This window comes from Sceloporus occidentalis, unplaced genomic scaffold (assembly GCF_023333645.1).
Source record: "Sceloporus occidentalis isolate IW3139 unplaced genomic scaffold, rSceOcc1.0.p SCAF_435, whole genome shotgun sequence".
NCBI lineage: Eukaryota > Metazoa > Chordata > Lepidosauria > Squamata > Phrynosomatidae > Sceloporus > Sceloporus occidentalis.
Window position 1 is genome coordinate 45,503 of NW_028317415.1, and position 22,116 is coordinate 67,618.

The window sequence follows — 22,116 nt, forward strand, 5'->3', positions numbered from 1 at the left end:
ATTGGGTGGTACACAACATTTATTGTTTTACAAGGATTTGTATTTTTGCATCACGTCTGCTCTCAGGTCTTTAGCCATAATAATAAAATAATAATAATAATAATAATATAATAAAACATAAAATAATAATAATAAAAAATACAAATAATAACAATAATACCATAGCAAGAAAATATAATGATAATAACAATAATAACACTAGTACTATAGCAAGAAAATATAATAATAATAATAATAATAATAATAATAATAAAATAATAATAATAATAATATTAAAATAATGTGTTTCAACAATAATACTATAGCAGGAAAATATAATAATAATAATAATAATAGGATGCGTTTTAACAACAAAGGCGAAATTCACCAAGAATTCATAAACTGCTTTATTGAGACCTTTACCCCATGTGTAAAAATGATTCACCCCAGGGTATAAGTTATTTGTTATAGAGAGTGTTTGAGGGGCTGGCCGGAGCGCCGCGGGTACATAGTTACATAGTTACATAGGCTGAAAAAAGACCTGCGTCCATCAAGTTCAGCCTTTCCTATATCTGTTAATTTGTTGCTGTTGATCCAAAAGAAGGCAAAAAAACCCCTGGTTTCGCTCTTTCCAATTTTGCACAAACCAGGGAAAAAAATTCCTTCTTGACCCCAAAATGGCCGTGAGATTTCTCCTTGGATCAATAAACCGTTTCCCCATAATTACAGATTATATCCCTGAATATTATGTTTCTCCAGGTATCCATCCAGTTGCAGTTTAAACGTCTGTACCGACTCCGATAAAACTACCTTTGCAGGCAGAGAATTCCACATCCTTACTGCCCTTACTGTAAAAAACCCTTTCCTCTGCTTTAGACTAAATCTCCTTTCTTCCAGTCTGAACGCCTGACCCCGTGTCCTATGCATAGTCCTGTTTATGAACAGATTTCCACACAATGGTTTGTATCGGCCCCCCGCATATATTTATATAACGCTATCATATCCCCTCTGAGGCGACGTTTCTCTAAACTAAACAGATTTAAATTAGTTAACCTTTCTTCGTAACTATAGCGCTCCATTCCTTCTATTAATTTTGTAGCCGCCTCTGCACCCTTTCTAGTGCTATGATATCCTTCTTTAGAATAGGTGCCCAAAATTGCACAGCATATTCAAGGTGCGGCCTTACCACTGATTTATACAGAGGCAAAATCATATTTTTATCCCGCGACTTGATGCCCCTTTTTATGCACGACAATACCTTACTGGCCTTAGCAACCGCAGACTGACATTGCGCATGGTTGCCTAGTTTGTTGTCTATAACAATTCCCAAATCCTTCTCATTTGTCGTGACCCCTAATTCACTACCGTTTAGGGTGTAGGTTGCTTGTGCATTCCTTACCCCGAAGTGCATAACCTTACATTTATCTACATTGAGTTTCATCTGCCATTTGTGTGCCCGGCCCCCCAGTCTATCTAGATCCCTCTGCAGCACAGTGATATCCCGCTCGCCCTGTATAACTTTACCTAGTTTAGCGTCATCTGCAAACACAGAAACATGACTTTCAACGCCTCCTGCCAGGTCATTTATAAATACGTTGAATAAAAAAAGGTCCCAGAACAGAACCCTGAGGGACACCACTTACCAATTTCCACCAGCTTGAAAATTTACCGTTTATAACAACTCTCTGTTCTCTATCTCTAAGCCAGTGTTCTACCCAAGAGCAAGAATTTGCATCCAGACCGATTTCCTTCAGTTTGAATTCTAACCTATTGTGTGGAACCGAGTCAAACGCGTCGGCAAAATCCAAGTAGATTCCATCCACCGCGACCCCCTGATCCACACTTCTACTTACTTCTTCATAGAATGCAATTCAATTAGTTTGACAGGACCTATGTTTCATAAAACCATGCTGATTTTTGCTAATAATACAGTTCTTCCCAACGAATTCATGAATATTATCCCTAAACAGCCCTTCAAATACTTTCCCAGCCACGGAAGTTAAGCCCACGGGTCTATGATTTCCGGGCACAGAGTTTGAAGCCCTTTTTGAATATAGGAACCGCATCTGCCTTCCTCCAATCCTCCGGTACAATTCCTGAAAGAAAAGAATCCCGAAAGATTAGAAGCCGAGGTTCCCTTATCTCCAGACTCAGCTTTGTTAACATTCATTTTCTTTAGTTGCTTGGTCTCACGTTCTGAGTGTGGCGGGCTGTAGTTATTTGCGTGTATCATAGAATGTGTTTCTGATCTTCACCGCTATGGAACTCGATGTCCTGATGAAATATTCATCCGGGGGCATGGTCGTGCTATTTTAGTAGCCCAACTGCATTAATTAACCATGGCTAAATTCAAATACACCCATTTGCCCTCCCCAAAAGCAAATCACATCTTTTATTTTTGTATCCGTTTACAACTTCTGCAAATCCGAGCCGCAGAAAATCCGCCATTGTCGCTTTGCTAGATGGAGGAGAGACGCTTTACTTCATGGTTCCGGGGGTGTATTTACGGTTTTGGACGCTCGGGATTAGCTGTCACGGCCCTCATGTCCCTGTAAGTACGCGTGCTCCCTGGGTACTGTGTTTTGACCAAGACTGCGGAATGCGTTGGCCACAGAGACTGCCACATTGTGGAGATAATGAACTTATTCCTGGGTTGTGTAGACAGGAAGAATGGTGTCAAGGCAGACCCACAAATTGGACAAATTGGGTTAATTAAAGGCTATTTGGGGGTTTAGAGGGTTTGTCTTTTCCAAGACACCAGCCCTCAAAGTAGCCAGCGAAGGCTTGTTAGGGTTACTGTAACTAATAAAGGGTCTCAGGGCGGCACCCAAGATGTGGACCCAGTCTACCTCCGGGTACCCGATAAAGATGGAAAGAACCTCGTACCATGCCTGAGGTCGCTTTGCCACCAGACACCACCTGAAGATTAAATGCCCAAATGAAGTCATTTTCAGATATAATAGAACTCTGGGAAAGCTTTACTGAAGACTGTCCGGAAACATCCAAATATCCATAAAAGATCACTTTCATAAACTTCATAAAGGGATTGTGTTTTATACAAAGTATCTTTCTTTAGGACTTTGGAGTCCGCGTTGTGTTGTCCTCCTCCGGGCAGATAGAACGTTCTCTCTTGTGTCGGTTCTGCGTAGGACGTGTTCCCGTCCTCGATACATTTTCATTTTCTTGTCTTTCTCTTCCTTTTCATTAAGATTTGGATCAGAGAATTAAGGGCTGATGTTTGTGTCGTGGATGAAATCATTTGGAAACCCATGGGATTTGTGGTGGGGTCTGTGTAGGGTTTTGGTAACATCGTTTTCCGGTGTTTTTTTGGACATTTTGTATCATTTTGTATGACTTATAAGACCTGGAAACCAAGGGACTCGATGCCAAGAACCTGGAATTTGGGAAGGTTCTAGGTACCTTTCAGTATCTTTTTTAACTGGTTTTCAAGGTCATTGGTTGTCTTCACCTTGAAGGTCAAGCCTAAAGTCACGTTTTAGCCAGGCGTAGCTCTCCACTGATAGAAATCTTTCCCATCACTCTGCTCCATAGATGCAGTTTTTTTCCTCCCCTGTGTAAATATTATTATTTTTTTTTTTCTACTTAGGCTTAGTGAAAAAGAAAAACAATTAAAAATGGCTATTATCATAATTCTCACCATTTAACAGACTCTATTTATTATTTAGCATAAAAGTTACATAGAAGAGGATGTTTCATGCAGTTAATAAAGCTGGAAAATCTGTAGCTCAAAGAAAAGTAGTTTTTGCTCTTAAAAAATATATGTATTTTATTTTTATCTATAGAAATGTAGAATTTGCCAGCGTATGAGAGCTGTTGGTCCCGTCTGTCTTTTTCTTGCTCCTGTGAGACATTAAAGGTTATTTGGCTTTATGTTATATCAGCTATAGATTATACTGATATTATACTCGTCTTTTCTACATGCCGTTGGTGATCCGATCCTGCACAGCCCGACATTGTGTTGGCCAGAGAGGGGCACTTTTTTTTAAAAAGGGGTGTGGTTAGGGGTGTGGATGGGGCGTGGCTTTTGGCGTGACTTTGTGACCTATTGATAGCTATTTCTTTAAGATAAAGCGAAGGTTAATATACACCCCCCCCCCCCCCAGTCCGACCCAAAAAATGAACAGACGAAGGGCCCGGCAGCAACCTCCCCAAAATACTGAGCCTTCTTCACATGCCGCTCTGTGTGTGTATGTGCCTGTGTGTATGCATGAGTGCGTGTGTGCATGCGCTGGTGTGTGCATGTGTAAGTGAGTGTGCGTGTGTATATGGGTATGCGTGTGTACGTGTGTATGTGTTTGTCTGTGTATGTGTGAGTGTGTATGGGTCTGTTTGCGTGTGCGTACATGTGTGTGTGAGTGTTTGCGCATGTGTGTTTGTGTAAGTGTGAGAGTGTGTATATGTGCGTGTGTGTGTATGCGTGAGTGTGTGTGTGCATGTGTATGCGTGTGTGTATGGGTGTGTATGGATGTGTGTTTGTGTGTCCGTTACCCACAAAATTGACCCCAAGGGATCGGCTTTCTTGTCAGAGGGGCTGGGAAGCGTATGAGGCAGCACCTCGCGCATGATAATGACTTCCCATCAGTATGCAGGGCCTGTGTTAATGCAGACGGAGGATGTTTATTGGCAGCGATTATTCCAACCAAATTAATCAGAAACAATCTGAGGGAAGACGCTGAAATATTTTGGGGAATCTGCCGTCTATAATCAGACTCAATTACTGCGACAGAGAATTTATTCTAAAGGATAAACAAATCAGGCATTAGAAGGACTCCTGAAAGTAATGAATTCCCCCCGAAATCACTGTCCGCATATTTACATCGCTTATAACGCCACATTTGTTGCTCTGGATGCACTCAGGTGAGAAAGGTCCGACGCAGGTTGTGGCCTCCTGGTAATGAAGGGGTTAATTCCGACTGAAATTCGAGGACCGTTAGAGGAAGAAAAGTCAGACAGAAGGAAGCAGACGCTGCGCTAATCATTAAATCCCCACCTTCACGGGACATCGGTTACCGTCTGTAATAATTCCATACCCTCCAAGTGTCCCTGCTTAGTTTGTCCAGTCCCTTTTTGGTTCTCAAATCTCTATGCCCCTCTTTCCTCCCATGTGTCCCCCCTTTCCTCCCCTCTTGCCCTCTTTCCTCCTCCTGTACCCCTTTTCTCCTCCTTTTTACCCCTCTCTCCTCCCCTGATGCCCCTTAATGAACGATTCACTATTCACTGTTGTCTAGAAAAAGCCGAGTGGGAAAAGTCGGGCAATTTCTATACCGACCAATGATCTGCGCGAAAACCGCTCGTTAAACGGCCTTTGGCCCTGACGCCGCTGCCGCTGGTTAGATGCCCCCTTAATACGCTTTATTCATTTATGACTCCGAATACTTTGTATCCTGGACCTTTGGGGCCATAAGCCTTGAACTGGAGCCACCTCTGAGACAGCCTGCTGCTCACGACGTGATAAGGAGCAGTTTGCTCGCTGTAATCCGAAGCAGTACCCGGAAAGCTGAAAATGTATGATTTCCCTATAATTAGTTACCAAAAAGTGGAGTTTTACCCCTTCTTTCTAAGGGGCCGGAGGTTTGGGATAGTTAGACAGAAGGCTCCTTCTCCTGAGTATTCTGTTGACGGAAAACACGGAACTTAATGGAGTAAAAAAAAGAAAATCTGTTCTAAAAACTGCAATCGCCTGGGGAGGAAAATTCTGATGAAGTGAAGATATATCCTGAAAACTGTCAGCCGTGCAGGATGACGGCGCTGAGAGCAAACGGGCTTACTGGAGGTTCTGAGGGTTCTATGGACGCGTTAAACGCGTTCCGGGGTTCTCCCTCTCGGCCCCCGGCGCGCTCCGTTATCGCTGCGAGAGGATGGAATAACCGCGGTGGGCGGCGGGCTGCCGGGTTTGGTTCCGGGGTTCTTGTAGCTCAGAGGCTGCTTTCCAGCCGAGGTCTTTAATACGGGATGCGAGTGTCTGATAACGGCGCGGAGTCTCTCTCTGGGGCATTGAGGTTTGGCTCGGTCTCATCGCGTGAGACATCCTCGGGTCTCCGAGCGCATCGCACCCGGGGACTGCATGCTGCGCGTCTCGTCCACAACAAACAACCTCCATCCCGACAGGTGTGCTCTGCGCTTTGTAGAGGAGGGATTCTGGGGGGGGGGGATCGTTCGGAAGACCCTTTAGCGCAGGTAAGAACGTCTCATTAATGAGCTGCCCCTGGGACTCTTTAAATACTTTAATAGCCCATCGTGAAGATTCTATGCAGCAACTCGCCAAATGTGTTCCCCAAATGTCTCTATTATCGGTCGTCATGGAAACCTTGACCTGTCATTATTAAAAAGATACACTTAATTGAGTCACCTGCATTCAAGCAGGGATATCAAGAATAACATACTGGGAGCAAAAACACCAACTGGGAGTCTTATTTGTGATAGTACTTTTGCCCCCCCCCCCAAACGAATTATTCAAGGTCAATAAATGTGAATTACAGAAACATGGGCTGTTCTCACCCAAAAAGTCTTAGTTTACTGAGAGGGAGGTGGATAAGTGGAACATCCTGCCAGCAGAATAGAACCATGCATGAGATAGACGTATGACTGTTGTCAGAGAAGCCGTCGTCTGAGAAGGTAAGGCGAGAGTGACGGAAAAAAAAGGAAATTCAGATGAAAAGTCTGAGCTTCCGACTTTCATACAAATTAATGAATTTCACAAGATTCGGTCAAATTCCCAAAATTCATAAGAATCCTAAATTGTGCTCTGATTTTCTCTAGAATACACCGTTCTGTAACATTTTGGAAGAAACACGTATTCTCTCCAGATATTTCTGTTCCGTTGAAGACGTCAGAGCTGTATGTTTGGATTATAAAGCGATCCCGATTCCTGGATTAGAATTTCTAAGCTTTTTTTTCCAATCAAATTTACATTTTCCAGAATTTTGAGTGTTAAAAAAATCTAATCTCCCTAAAAAGCATCAAAGTACAGGGTCCGTTTATTCAGTTTCAGGATCAGTTTCTCGGGGATTATCGATGTGATGACTCTAGATGTTCAGAATGATGGATTGTGCGCTTTGATCGCCGGCCCTGACGGGATTTATTGATTGTGTTACCTGCTTATTAAATATGTGTACATTATAAACGTGCGACTGTAAACAGTAACAACCCAACAATTCAACCTCATCGTGCTCCAGGATCCCGAGGGATCTGCCTAAGTCACTCTATGTCTGCGTTCCCACGGTTGCCATACCCACGCCAGCCTCCACGGTGTGACGTTCCCTGGAGACCCCGCGCCTAACGTGCGTTCCTGTCATTCGTATTCAGACACAAATTTAACGCAGCAGGGTGAAACTTTTAATAATTGTGAGGGCAATGAGGACTTTATAGCCTACTCCGAAAGATGGCCTTAATATACCAATAACCCACACCAACCCACTATCCCATACCAATGACCCACACCAACCCACTATCCCATACCAATAACCCACACCAACCCACTATCCCATACCAATAACCCACACCAACCCACTATCCCATACCAATGACCCACACCAACCCACTATCCCATACCAATGACCCACACCAACCCACTATCCCATACCAATAACCCACACCAACCGACTATCCCATACCAATAACCCACCCCAACCCACTATTCCATACCAACAACCCACACAAACCCAATATCCCATACCAACGACCCATACCAACCCACTATCCCATACCAACGACCCATACCAACCCACTATCCCATACCAATAACCCACCCCAACCCACTATTCCATACCAACAACCCACACCAACCCACTATCCCATACCAACGACCCATACCAACCCACTATCCCATACCAACGACCCACACCAACCCACTATGCTATACCAATAACCCACACCAACCCACTATTCAATACCAATTACCCACACCAACCAACTCTCCCATACCAACGACCCACACCAACCCACTATCCCATACCAATAACCCACACCAACCCACTATCCCATACCAACGACCCACACCAACCAACTCTCCCATACCAATGACCCACACCAACCCACTATTCCATACCAACAACCCACACCAACCAACTCTCCCATACCAATGACCCACACCAACCCATCCTCCCATACCAATGACCCACACCAACCCCCTATCCCATACCAATGACCCACACCAACCCACAATCCCATACCAACGACCCATACCAACCCACTATCCCATACCAACGACCCACACCAACCAACTCTCCCATACCAACGACCCACACCAACCCACTATCCCATACCAACAACCCACACCAACCAACTCTCCCATACCAATGACCCACACCAACCCATCCTCCCATACCAATGACCCACACCAACCCCCTATCCCATACCAATGACCCACACCAACCCACTATCCCATAAAAATGACCCACACCAACCCACAATCCCATACCAACAACCCACACCAACCCCCTATCCCATACCAATGACCCACACCAACCCACTATCCCATACCAATAACCCACACCAACCCACCCTCCCATACCAACGACCCACACCAACCCACCCTCCCATACCAACGACCCACACCAACCCACCCTCCCATACCAACTACCCACACCAACCCACTATCCCATACCAAAGACCCACACCAACCCACTATCCCATACCAAAGACCCACACCAACCCACTATCCCATACCAATGTGCTACACCAACCCACTCTCCAGTATCAGCTGATCCTTTTATAACCCATCGGCTCTGGAATACACAAGAAGATCCACGAGAAGACACGTTAATATACAGTATTGTCACCAAATGTTGTAACAATTACTTACAGCAAAGTGTAATGAGGATCATTGTCTTGTTTTTTTTTTTTTGCAGTGGCGGTGCCCTCAGCTGTACCCTCACCTGCCCCATTGCCTGTGCCCCCTTCTGATCCAAAGCCCAACGGGCATCACCCGACTCCCACGCCTACCCCCAGAATGTCTGTGTGCTCGCGGGCTACCGTAGTGAGCAGCATGGACAACACATCCAGCGGTCTGCACACCGTTATGAAGTGGAAGACTGTTCTCGCCATCTTCGTTGTGGTAGTGGTGTACCTGGTCAGCGGTGGCCTTGTCTTCCGAGCTCTCGAACAACCATTTGAGAGCAGCAAGAAAAGCACCATAGCCCAGGAGAAGGCAGATTTCCTACAGAACCACCCCTGCGTCACTCAACAGGAGTTGGATTCACTAATAAAGGTCAGTGGTCTATCCGTACCGTTTGTTAATTAGACTGAGTGCTCTAGAGTTACCCTCAAGCTTCTCTCCGGGGTGGTAATTTGTGGCTGGGCTAATGACTCAAATGTACCCAAACTGGCCAATGGAGGGGCAGGGTGACTTGGTGGGCTTTGGCCAGGATTGTGAGAACTTTCTTAGGAGGCAAAGCCAAATTCTCCAGGATGGTGGCCAAGCCATGACACGGACCCAACGAGATCCATCTCACCTATGGTCATTCCATTGTCAATTTCAAATGATAGATAGAAATGATGTAATAATTCCATCTATCCAGGATAAATTAAGCTGGAGATGAAATTCCCGCTTTACACCCCAGGTCGCTGGGCGAAGATCCCGCCGCGTTTCTCTATGGAGGTTCTGAACGTGAGATTGTTCACCTTTTCAGGTTAACCTCGGAATCATCCTCGATATCTCCTGGACACGCAGACTTTGTGTGATTGTTTGGTTCGTTTTTTGTAACAAATCAATCCTCCCCTCTTTTTTTAAACTCCAGCGTTAGATATATCTACTAAGAGAAAGGATTTCTTTTTGATTAACCCCTCATGTGCTGGATGGATCTTGATACATGTTACTAACGTTGGAGCAGAGAACAGAACTTTGAGGATTTGTAACTCATCGTCGCATCACAATTGTATTTCTTTCTAATTGGGGACCCCTTCGTAGACAAACAATTTGAGACTTTTTTTTAATCTAAATTCTTGTTTTGTAGATAAAATGAAAAAGATACATTTTTTTTAACAGCTTACTGCCGATACTAGAACCGCATTTGCAATGCAGGCAATATCCACGGTTTCACAAAGCAAACGCGTTAACCTCTTGAATACAATGTGCAGCTCCCCGGCATTGAAACGGTTAAAAGGCTCGGTTTAAAGCGACTGCGCTAGGTCGCCTCTCTCTGTAATGATCTGCCAGCTCCAGGTGGTTAGAAGCATCCGCCGTACATCGGGGGCGGTCGTGCAGAACCTTTTGCTGCGTAATGAATGTCTTTTACGACTCTACGTTATAATAAAACGGATATTTTCATGGAATCTTTGCGTTCTGGCGGAGCTGTAAGCCGAGGAACGTGCGCGAAATGATAGATTCCTTCCCAGAAAAAAAGACGTTATCCTTTTACCCTCTCGACCCTCTGGCAGGCATAAGAGACGGATAATCCTGAATCTTAAGCTTCCTTCTAAAATGTAGAATGCCCTTCGTGGTTTGTGTCCCCAGCGATGAGAGGGTTAAGGGCAGAGAGCCGAAGTGTTTGTGCGAATAGGGTATCTACTGCAATGCAGCAAGAAGCAGCCGGCTCTGCAATCCATGAGCTCATAGCACAGAACACGCGCCCGGCGGGGGGCCGAGGCTCCGCTGCCAGGAACAGAGCCTTCGGGGCCCGGGCAGACAAAGCATGAGCGAGACCCGCGGCCATGTATGTTACGGTATCGATCCGCAGGGGAATAAACCCGACGCGTCTCGCTCGGCTTGCGCTGCTCTGCATGTCAGAGATGACTGCTTCTTAATGACAGACGCTTGATGAATCTTAAAGCCCAGCGGCTCGGAGCTTAAAATGCTCCATTTAGAAACTTATTGTAAATCGAAAAACACCTTGTGTGATGACATCATACTCGATTCCCATACTTGATATTTTTCTTACGGTCTCCGCATTTACTTAACGCGATCCCTGAAAACTAGAGCGCAAAAGCCTCCGTCTGTAAAGCGGTGGTAAGAGGGCAAGAGGTAAGAGGTGGTAGGAGGTGGTAAAACATGGTATGAGGGGGTAAGTGGTAAGGGGTGGTAAGAGGGGGTAGGTGGTAAGAGGTGGTTAGATGGGGTAAGTGGTTAGAGGGGGTAAGAGGGGTATAAGGTATACATCGGTATATGTGTGTGTTTGAGAGCTGGCCGAGCGTCACAAGAGACTGCTGTGTGAGACACAGAAGATGCCGGCCAACCCTTCCAGCTCATGCGCCCCATTCTCCGCACCAGGCTTTCCACTATCATTCCCCTGAACTTGGGTTTGTGATAAAGTATTCTACTCGCAGCCTCGTCATGTCCCAAAGCTCAGTGGTGGAGATGATTTACATGAGAATGAGGACTTCTCAGGACAGAACAACTCAGAGATATCAAACGGCAGACATGTACGGAGCAAACACAATCCCTGCCACCTCTCCTTGGTGCTGACATCTAGAATCAGTCCTGGTTACTTTGTATCGATCAGTCAGTTACTGAGTTTGAGTAAAGGATCTGGAGATAATAACTTAGAAGACCTTCGTACAAAGCCACCCATCCACAAGAGGACCATCAGTCAAGACAATGTTTGGTGTTCATAGAGACGACCTTCAAATGTTAGTAAAGCAACTTATTAACCTAAAGCTGAAGTCTTTCTGGAGGAACGTTCGGTCTGGACGGGTTCAGGATTTAGTTATCTCTTGGGAGGGATACGATGTTCGGTTGTCTTCAGAGAAATTCATGGGAGATTTGAGGTCCCCTTTGATGTAAACGCTACTCTTATAGATTTCATGGGTCCCAAATGTCTAAGGAGGACAAAGGAGACCTGGAGGTTCCTGCAGAATCTGATGTCTCTTTCTCTGTATCCCCGCGATGACCAAACGTAAAGAATGATTAGTCTTTGTTCTCGTCTTAGATTCAGGAGCCATATGCCTATCCCATGCATGTTTCGATCCCTCTACCGCTTCTGCTGGGAGGCTGTTCCACTGATCTACCCACCTCACAATGAAGTAAAACTTTGCACTAAAGGATTTGCGTGTGATATAGCAGAGTTTCATGCTGTTACGCTTATCATCTGCAGAAAGCCATTGAAGCCGACAACGCTGGGGTGAACCCTATTGGCAACTACTCAAACAGCAGCAGTCATTGGGACCTCGGAAGTGCCTTTTTCTTTGCCGGGACTGTAATCACTACGATTGGTGAGTGTGAAGGGGTGGAGCTAGAAAGGGGCGTGTCCACACCCTGTTACAATGTTGCTTTGTGTGTTTGATTGATGCATCGAGTTCTCATAAGGAATACGTTAGTGGAAAGCTTTCTTTCCTCCCCTGATGCCTCTCTTTCCCCCCTGAAGTTCCTTTTTCCTCCCCTGATGCCCCTCTTTCCTTCCCTGATGTTCCTCTCTCCTCCTGAATTCTAGGCAGATATAAAAGACCCAATCACTTTATTACGTCCCCGGCTCTGCTGGGGGAAACTATTACTAGAAAAATCTAAAATAAAACTATAAAATGACCTTATTTGCCCCTGTTCTAGGTCATTTTCTCACGGCATTGTGCTTATGGTCTGGCTCACTGCCAGCGATAGTATTCCAACGTCTTATATGTGTCCGCAGGGTACGGAAATATCGCGCCAAGCACCCAAGGCGGGAAGATATTCTGCATTCTTTACGCCATTTTCGGAATCCCTCTCTTCGGCTTCCTCTTGGCTGGAATTGGAGACCAACTGGGAACCATCTTCGGAAAAAGTATCGCAAGAGTAGAAAAGGTTTTCAGGGTAAGATCAAAGTCATTTGATTCATTTAAAATAATAAAATGTCTTCGTATTCGCTTTTAAGTCAGTGTGGAAGGAAATATATGGTATGAATGTAAAATAATAATAATAATAATAATAATATTTCATTATTATTATTATTATTATTATTATTGAACGGATATAGATTTATAAATATACAGTGAAAAACTTCAATTAAAGGAATGTAAACATATCATAGTTATTGTGTCCTTTTGGTTCGGACGGAATTCGGAGGGGCTTTTTTTAAATAAATTTGTGGCTTTAGGAATTATTATTAATGATCGATTTATATTGCGCCACCATATTCCGTGGAGCTGTACAATACGCGTTTCAATAGCGGAGCTGCTGTATATTTTTGGATTCGACCCGATTCATTTTTGATCTGATTGTAGAATATAGAATAAACCCCTCAATGTTTTAACGGCTTCTCGCCGGACTCCTAACGAGCTGACCTCCGCGCACGCGGTTCATGAATATTTAACGCAGCGGAGATGAAAATGTACAAATGTTTTATCGCTCGGATGCTGGAAGCGTGGACTTGGCTTCAAGTCCCGAAAAAAAGTAATCTAGAAAGAAATGAAATATAAGACGGTTGCCGGGGGCGCCGCCATAAAAACGGACTTTCGACTTCGCGGTGACATTAACGAGAGATTCCTGACCAGCCTCGTTAAGAGCGTCACTAATCTGTGTCATTGATCAGCCGCTGGGAGAACGGTGATAGTGACATCATTTCTCATTGTAATGCCAAATCCAGTTATTTCACCGCTATGCAAAAAGAGGTAAAATCACCCGAAACGGTTACCATGGAAACCTTAAAATTCTACATTTTGGAATTGAGAATTAAGATTTGGAAAAACCGATCCCTGTCTTATATGATTTATTTCCTGAATTTTGCCCACTTTGTGGAATTCTATGATTATTATTATTATTATTAATAACATCATCCTTAATAGTTTCCCGATTAGATAACATTGTAACGTATTGTATCGATTCATAATGTATTTTGTTACAATGTATCATTGGGAGAGAGGAAATAATTATTCTCTAATGTTAAAAATACACATTTTACATGCATTAAAGGTCAGTGGCTTCAGATCCTGACATGGAGAGAAAGAGAGGTCATGTGATCAGATCATTTGCATGTCAAGTCCCAGAATGCCCGGCTGCTAGGAAGGATGGAAACGTTGTAGCCAAACGAGCCGCGTTAAACAATGTATTACATTCCACTGCTTTACAAGGGAGGGTTTTTGGGGACGGAAGTGGTTGAAACAGGAAGATGAAGGGGTTAATTCTGGAAACAAAAATTAAGTGTTACATAGTATCCCAGGTTTAAATATACAGAACACCCACGTGCTACATATTACATCTTGTGGCTCTTTATTATACAAACAAACTTTTTACAGATTTTTTTATCTTTTTCCCCCTAAAAAATAATCCTCCTTGGCTGTAAGTGAAATGATGGTAATGATGACTTTCCTGCATCTCACTCCATCTGTCTTCTCTCCAGAAGAAGCAGGTGAGCCAGACGAAGATCCGAGTGATCTCCACCATCCTCTTCATTGTGGCGGGGTTCCTGGTCTTTGTGACCATCCCCGCCGTCATCTTTAAGCAGATCGAAGGTTGGACCGAACTGGAGTCCATTTATTTTGTGGTCGTTACCCTCTCAACCGTCGGATTCGGTGATTTTGTGGCAGGTACGTTGAGCGATCCATGCTGGTGTCACCTTCTGTCCCAATGGCTTTGATTGTTGGGCGTTAGAACGTTTCATGGTGCGTTGAACACCCATCTGCCGCTCAAAGGCTTATTGAGCTTGATACATTACTAATGGGTGGATACAATTCATTGAGGGGGAGCCTTTTCCTGAAGGAGTTAATGATAACAGCACTGCAATTCAGCGCTATTATATGACCTCATGCTCCCATGAATGATACATGAGCGCCTGACTACACAAGAGCCTCGTGTGATTCTGATGCAGTAATAACCAACAACAACCCTTACGCCGCCTATACAGTATAGTCTTGTGGTTCCTTGTATCGCTGTGCAATTCAAGCCAACAGATTGATTTAAAAAAAAGGAAAATAGCCAAAAAAAGAACCAATAAAAATAGCCAAATAAATAAAAAAATGAAAATACCCCAAAATAAAAAAAAAAAGGAAAATAGCCAAAAAAGGAACCAATAAAAATAGCCAAATAAATAAAAAAATGAAAATACCCCAAAATTAAAAAAAGGAAAATAGCCAAAAAATTAAACAATAAAAAGAGCCAAATAAGTAAAAAAAAAAAAAAAAGGAAAATAGCCAAAAAAGAAAAAAAAGAAAACAGCCAAAAAGTGAAACAACAAAAATAACCAAAGAAGGAAAAAAAAGGAAAATAGCCAAATAAGTAAAAGAAAAATACAAAAAATTGCCTTATAAGTAAAATAAAAAGAAAAAAGGAAACAATCCAAATAAGTGAAAAAATAAATAAGAAATATGTTCAGTTGAATTACTTATTAAGAGCAAATAGGATACAATCTTGCCAAGTAATATTCTTCACAATAGTTTGAAGTTCCGAGCCAGGCGCTTGTTAGAATTTCTTGTCGTTACCCGGAGCCGGGGACACGGTGACCCGACTCCACTCGTGTATCTATATAAAGATTTTTTTTTTCTGTGCAGGTAGAAAGAACAAGATGTTTCCCAAATAACCGTTAAAGGGCGTAAATTGTAAATATTCAATCTCAGTCCGCAACTGGTCTGTTCTAGAGTAAGGTTCTAGAGCAAGTCGTCCTTCAATTGTGACACCCCAATGTTCTACTGCGAAACATCTTTGTTTTTGGGGCCCTCTAGAAAATATATACCCTCCATTACACCATATGGTGAGGTCCATTTACCCCAATGATCATCATTCCCCCCCCGCCCCCAGTTGAATGAAACGAAGCAGAGAAAATCCAAACAAATATAATCCGTCATTTTAAGAATCATTAGCTGTTATCTCATTCAATTAAATCTCTTCCGAATGATCTTCCTTTCAATTAGTCTGAGCAGCACGCAGTTTGAATAGAGATATTCGGAGGAGCAAAGGGCTCCCCGCAACGAGTAACCAGGGAGCTGAAGACGGAACTCGATAAACCTGCGCGGTTAGGGTCACGAGTCAGGTGTAACCCAACCCAATGGCTGATTTAAAGCGTTTTAACCTAAAACCAGCGGCCACCTTGGGGCCGCGACAATGTTTCAGGAATGGGATACAGTGACTTTTATCTTGCAGGTGGGAACACGGACATCATCTATCGCGAGTGGTACAAGCCCCTGGTGTGGTTTTGGATCTTGGTCGGTCTGGCGTACTTCGCGGCCGTCCTGAGCATGATCGGCGATTGGCTTCGGGTAATATCCAAGAAAACCAAGGAAGAGGTAAAAATTACGAATAATCGTTTCAGAAACAGTTTTACAAAATTGATTTATTTTATGACATTTATTTTATAAAATGTTTTTATTAAATAAAATAATAATTATTATTATACTTTATTTATAAAGCGCCGACAGATTCCGTAGCGCTGTACAAAGGTGAAAAATGAAAATACAACAATAAAAAAATGCTCATATATGTACCAATTGTAAAAAATATTGGCTACTTAATAATACTTTGAGTAATAATCAATAATCAATTGGTCAATGTAGCCAACTTTTTGGATTGGAAGTACATTTTTATGGAATTTAACAAATCCCTGGAAATTCAGAACAAATTTGGCTGAACCCTGAATACAGCTGTAAGCAGTGAACAAAAATTACCAAAATAAAAGGATTTTTGGCAGAAATGAAAGCTCTCTAAAAGATCAGATAAATTAAGACATTGAAATAAAAATATTTGGGGTCCCTTTAGTTAAAATACCTTATTATTGATCATAATCAAATAAGTAAAAAAAAAACAAAAGCTTATATAATTAAATAAAAAGGGGTTAAAAATGGTTGACCCCCCCAATTTGTGACGTGATCATGTGACTCTATAGGCGATCTGATTATCATTCTAGTAGTTAATTTGCATAAAGGACAGAGCAATTTTTTGGCCCAAATATCTAAAATTATAAAATTCTTGTTAATTTGGGGAACATGTAGGAGTTTTGAGATAGGAGGCTGCTGATCGTCTTGTCATCGTCGCAATGTTTCGATGATGAAATCACTGCTTGTTTTCAGAATAATACAGCTGACCTTCGGAATTCTGATACACTGATGTTACAATTACAGCTCATTTGATGTGATTAAACTATCTATGCTTTTTTTTTTGCTAATTTAATGAAATATCTCGGGCGCTCTGGCTATGGACGTGATCCACAGGGCAAAGAACAGAGAACTGACAAAGCAACATCTGTCACCAGACGGGGCAGAGCTAATGGGGTAATCTCGCTGCGTGTTCAGCACAAGCGTTTTAGAGGCTCCCCTGAGAGTTGTGTCAGATGAGCATATGGTCTCATAATTGATTCCAGAAAACAAAGGAAAGATTGGCCGTCAAAGACTTTACTGAAAGGGAACCATCGCGGTTGGGTTAGATGCTGGTAACGTATCCACGGAGAGGCTGGGAGCGGCTGGTATTTGTAGGAGTTAACGGGATAAGTCGTGTGTTTGATGTATGGAGCACATATAGTTTTATAGTAATGCATATGATAGCTGAGTGGTCCCTTTAAATGTATATATGGTCCCCATTGTAAATGCCTAGGAAGGTCCTGCATAATCACCCCCCCCATAAGCATTCGCCCCGAACATTGCACCCACGTAGTGTACTCACTGTCAGCCCCAGCACTGGCTTGGCAAGGGTCCTGGGGGGCCGTCTAATGAGACCCGAGAACACATGTGCAGAAAGCACTCCTGTTTATTTCAATGAGAGCGCTTTCCTTGCACTGATTGGCTGCTTGAAGCTGTCAATCAGTGGCGTGAAAATGGAACCATTTCAAGCTGCAGCTGCGTTTTCTCCTTTTGTTCTTTTTTCCCCCTACATGCTAAAAAATGCATATTAAAGTAGATGAAGTACTTTAATGAGACATGTGACTGTCTCTTTCATACCTAAATGCAAATCTGAAAGGGTGTCAATCAGACCGCCGTGGTAAAATTACCATTATTTTCATTTTTAGCCCCGTATTCCTCTTTCTTGTGTAGGACAAAAAAAAAAAAAAGATTAGTAGACTTATACATTTTAATTTGTACGAATTTTAATGAATTTTTCGAAATTCGTTTATTTGTACGAATGTCTAAAAAACAGGAGGAGAAAAGCTGAACTTTCCCTTTTTTCTCACTCTCTTAAACTGATAGAAGAAGAAACCAAATTCAATGAATGGATCCAAAACACAACAGAAAATGCATAAGAGTAATTTGCACTTTTTCCAAGATTTCCGAATGCAAACACCAGTAGATCAGATTAACAAAAATTGTACAGTTTCGGCGGGGGGGGTGGGCATTACCTTTTGGCTTTTATCAAAAAAAATCCTGCAAATTCCAATATTCCTAAACCGGCAGCAGTTACCCAGAGATGTGAGGCTTCTGGTGAGTCTATTGATTTCCGGGGGTCACGGGGTGTCTCGCATTCCTGCGCTTCGGAATTCCGAAGGTCTGTAAAGCGAATGAATTCTCAGGTCGGCGAGTGGGCCTCTCGCTTATCATAAATCGATTGTTCGTTCTTTGCATATCCTCCTGAATTTGTTGAAATAAAGCCGACGTTTCACGGCAACTCAACCACTCGATTTTCCACTCTGCATATTATTCCTGCGAAGGAGAGATTGAGACGTGGAATCTTTCTCATGCATACGAAGAGCTTATCTCTTTATCGTTAAATGCGATACGTCTTGTAAGCCCGGCGATCACTCGAAGAATATGCATCCGTATCAGACGGACGGAACTTGGCGTGCGTTCGGAATCAATAAAAAGACTTTCATTGTTGTCACTGGTCGGGTTCTTCATACAGAATATATTATTATTATTATTACTATTATTATTATTATTACTATTATTATTGCTATTATTATCTCCAGTGCATTCCATATTTTGTACAAAAAGGTTAAAAGTAACGGACATGAAATACTGCAAGGATCTCAGGGATGATTAGATCTTCCTGCCTTAAGTGTGTCGTATATATAAAACATAAAATGGGCTGAAAACTCTTCTCTGGGTCAACTGATCATTTTTTGAAAGTTCTTTCTCACTTACTTTGTATCACCATTCCAATGTTGGTATGCTGAAGTTTATGACTACAAATGTAGTAATATAGTAATATAGCAACATAGTAACATATATTAATATATAATAATATAGTAACATATAATAATAATAATAATAATAATAATAATATACCGTAATAATATAGTAACATAGTAACAAAGTAATATAGGAACATATAACAATATTGTAACATAGTAATATAGTAATATATAACAAGATATAACATAGTACTCGTCTGTACGAGGCAATGTTGTTACCTTTCGCCGGCGGGTCTGTCCAGGGAGCTCCTCTGCTGCCGTCCTCGGTGCTATGGAAGTGCACACACGTGCACGCTGTCATGGCGGCCAGGAATCCTTACCCAGCAACTGCGTACGTCACGCTAGGGGGCGGGTCCTCCCGCTTTTTATCTGATTGGCTGATTATTGCCTGCAGCTGTTTGGCACCAAATTTAAGCCCACTGCTCACTCTAATCTGAGCCCTTGTGTGGTACATTCGCTATCACTGTCTCAGTGTGCTATATATCTGATATTCTGGTTTTCTGACTCCTGCTTTGTTCCTGACTACTCTTTGATCGCCGCCTGGATTGACTTCGGATTGCTTTTTGAACTTTGCCTGTTTGCTGCCTGCCTTGACCTTGGACTGTGACCTGTTTTTGCTATTTGTACTGTTCCGCTGCTGTCCCACTATTCCTCCTACAACTACTTGTCCGGATAGCTCACCACTCTGCATACGGGACCCGTCCCTTGTCGGATTGTTACAAATGTATGTTGTATTGATATAACACATGAGTGGGGCACAGGGGAAAGGGTCTTACTAACTAAATGAATGCCCCAAGCCCAAAAGCAGAGCCGTATAGCAGCCCTGTATATGGCCAGGACCCTAGTGAGTAATGTAGATCAGTACCATGGACAGCAGACCATCTTCCGTGAGACCTCGTAGCTCCCAGAAAGCTCCTCAGATAAAGCCCTCAGCGGAAGTCATGGATCCAGAAAGGACAGCGATGATGATGATGATGAGTATTTTTGGTCGGAGAGCCGTATTGAGGTCTGTGAGGTGGAAGCACCTGCCCAAAAGTCTCCTGGTGTATTAAATACTGGGGCATGTGCTGGCTGTGGAATATATTAGTTACAAAGTAATAGTTATAAACGGTTCCATATTCACCTTTTTTTTTCCATTCTACAAGTGAATGAAAGGAACTCAAGTCATTGTAATTCTAGGCTGCGGCGACAAGAAACCGCCGTCTGAGTTATAGAGACAAACGGAAACATTAGCGAGGGAATTAATACCATCCTGGATGGGTTCCAAGCTCTGGGGATAACAATGTTAAGGACAGAGTATTGCGATCATTCCGTTTCTGTCGCTACCTTTTGAAGTCTTAATACAGATAGGTCAGATTTTGGTGGAAATGATTTGACATCATGATGACATCATGTTCTTGGCATGAAATATTCCAAAAAGTGGAAGTTAATGAAACAAAAAATGTATCGTAAAATATGTCATTTAATTTGAACTTTTTGAAAATGATTTTTACTTATTTTTTTAACCAGGTCGGCGAGATCAAGGCGCACGCGGCGGAATGGAAAGCCAACGTGACAGCAGAGTTCAGAGAGACGCGGCGACGGCTCAGCGTGGAAATCCACGACAAACTTCAGCGAGCGGCCACCATTAGGAGCATGGAGCGCAGGAGGCTTGGGCTGGACCAGAGAGCCCACTCGCTGGATATGCTTTCTCCCGAGAAGCGTTCGGTGTTTGCCGAGCTGGAAACGGGGCGCTTCAAGGCCTCGTCCCAGGAGAGTATAAACAACAGGCCCAACAACATGAGACTGAAAGCGGCCGAGCAGTTCAATTTACACGGACAGGGGGTCTCGGAGGATAACATCATCAATAAGTTTGGGTCCAACTCATCCAAGCCGACAAAGAGGAAAAACAGAGACTTGAAAAAAAACCTTCCGGAGGACGTGCGGAAGATCTACGAGAACTTCAGGAAGTACTCGGTGGATGAAGAGAAGAGGGAAGACGAGGCCGACAACATTTCCAACTCTGACACGGCGACCCTGTCTGACTTCATTCAGCACTCGGTGATGGAGAACGGGTCCATACCCTGCGAAACCAAAGAAGAGGAACACGAGAACAAAGCCCTCCTTGAAGAGAAAAACTAAAAAAGGGCAGCTTTGGAGATCATCGCTCCGTCTCGGCACAAGCTTGGCCTTGGGCCGCGGAGTTGGGAAGAATATGGACGTTGTACTTCCGACTCCAAGCCCAGACTTAGTCTGTACTCTGACCGAGCAGTAACCTTTGACCCCTTCTGTGTTGTAGGGTCTCTCCAGCACAGAAGGGGGTTAAATACTGTCCTTGTGTGAAAGGAGCTTCACTCATGGATCCAGGAGCGGGGGTGAGGCAAGCTCAGCCTTTACGTTTTCAGCTCTTGATGGAGTACAACCCTTTAAGCCCCCGGGACGGGGCGTTGTACGCCAACAACGGCTGGAAATGCGCCGGCCGCTCGTTCTCGCTTCAAAAACAGACGGACGGAATTTGGTTTCTTTAAAACGAGTTATTTAAGACACGTGCCTTATGCAGACTTTTAAACTATTTGGGATTCTTTACTTTACTGCGTTGATGAAATTTACTGTGCCATAAGAGACTGCCAAAAAAAAAAATAATAATAACGCGAGGAAATGATGTCCCGGGGCGGAGGAAATAATTAACCCGAGCGGAAGAAAAATCGGGTCGGGCCGGTGGAAGATTAATTAATGTGGCAATTATAAAAAAAAAAATAACGGCAGCATATTTTGCTCTGTGATTTAAACAGGGTAGGAACAGGTTAAATATATGCATTTTGTGGCACATTGGTAGAATAATGAATATTTTAAAGATATATATCATCCTTCTAACCTCCATATCAAGCCAGCCGTGACCCGGCTAAAGCTACATCAGCACACGTCCTGGGATAACTGTGCTTTTTAACCAATGAGAGCGCTGCGGTTTTAACGACAACCAATGAGAAAAGCTGACACTGACGACGTTCTGACTTGTAGCTCTAGAAGAGGCTCTCGAACGTTCTAGGCGTTGAAAAGGTGTCTTTTTAAAGAATGGAAAGAATGGTCCTATGTGTGTTTTTTTTATACATATATCTTGCAGACACTTTATAACGCTGACGAAATTTCAGTCATTGAGACCGTAACACGGGAAGGAAGCTAGCAT

General features: G+C 43.1%; 1 protein-coding gene across 1 annotated transcript in view; it reads left to right on the top strand.

The window, feature by feature from the left end:
* The window catches only part of LOC149272590 (potassium channel subfamily K member 10-like), a 28,464-nt gene extending 7,390 nt beyond the window's left edge, over positions 1 to 21,074 (top strand). Inside the window, exons 2-7 of the mRNA XM_089506919.1 lie at positions 8,850 to 9,208; positions 12,030 to 12,147; positions 12,558 to 12,718; positions 14,244 to 14,430; positions 15,980 to 16,122; positions 20,463 to 21,074. Of these exons, the coding sequence (XP_089363045.1) occupies positions 8,850 to 9,208; positions 12,030 to 12,147; positions 12,558 to 12,718; positions 14,244 to 14,430; positions 15,980 to 16,122; positions 20,463 to 21,074 (1,580 nt within the window). The remainder of the gene's footprint in view (positions 1 to 8,849; positions 9,209 to 12,029; positions 12,148 to 12,557; positions 12,719 to 14,243; positions 14,431 to 15,979; positions 16,123 to 20,462) is intronic.
* The last annotated feature ends 1,042 nt before the right edge of the window (positions 21,075 to 22,116 follow it).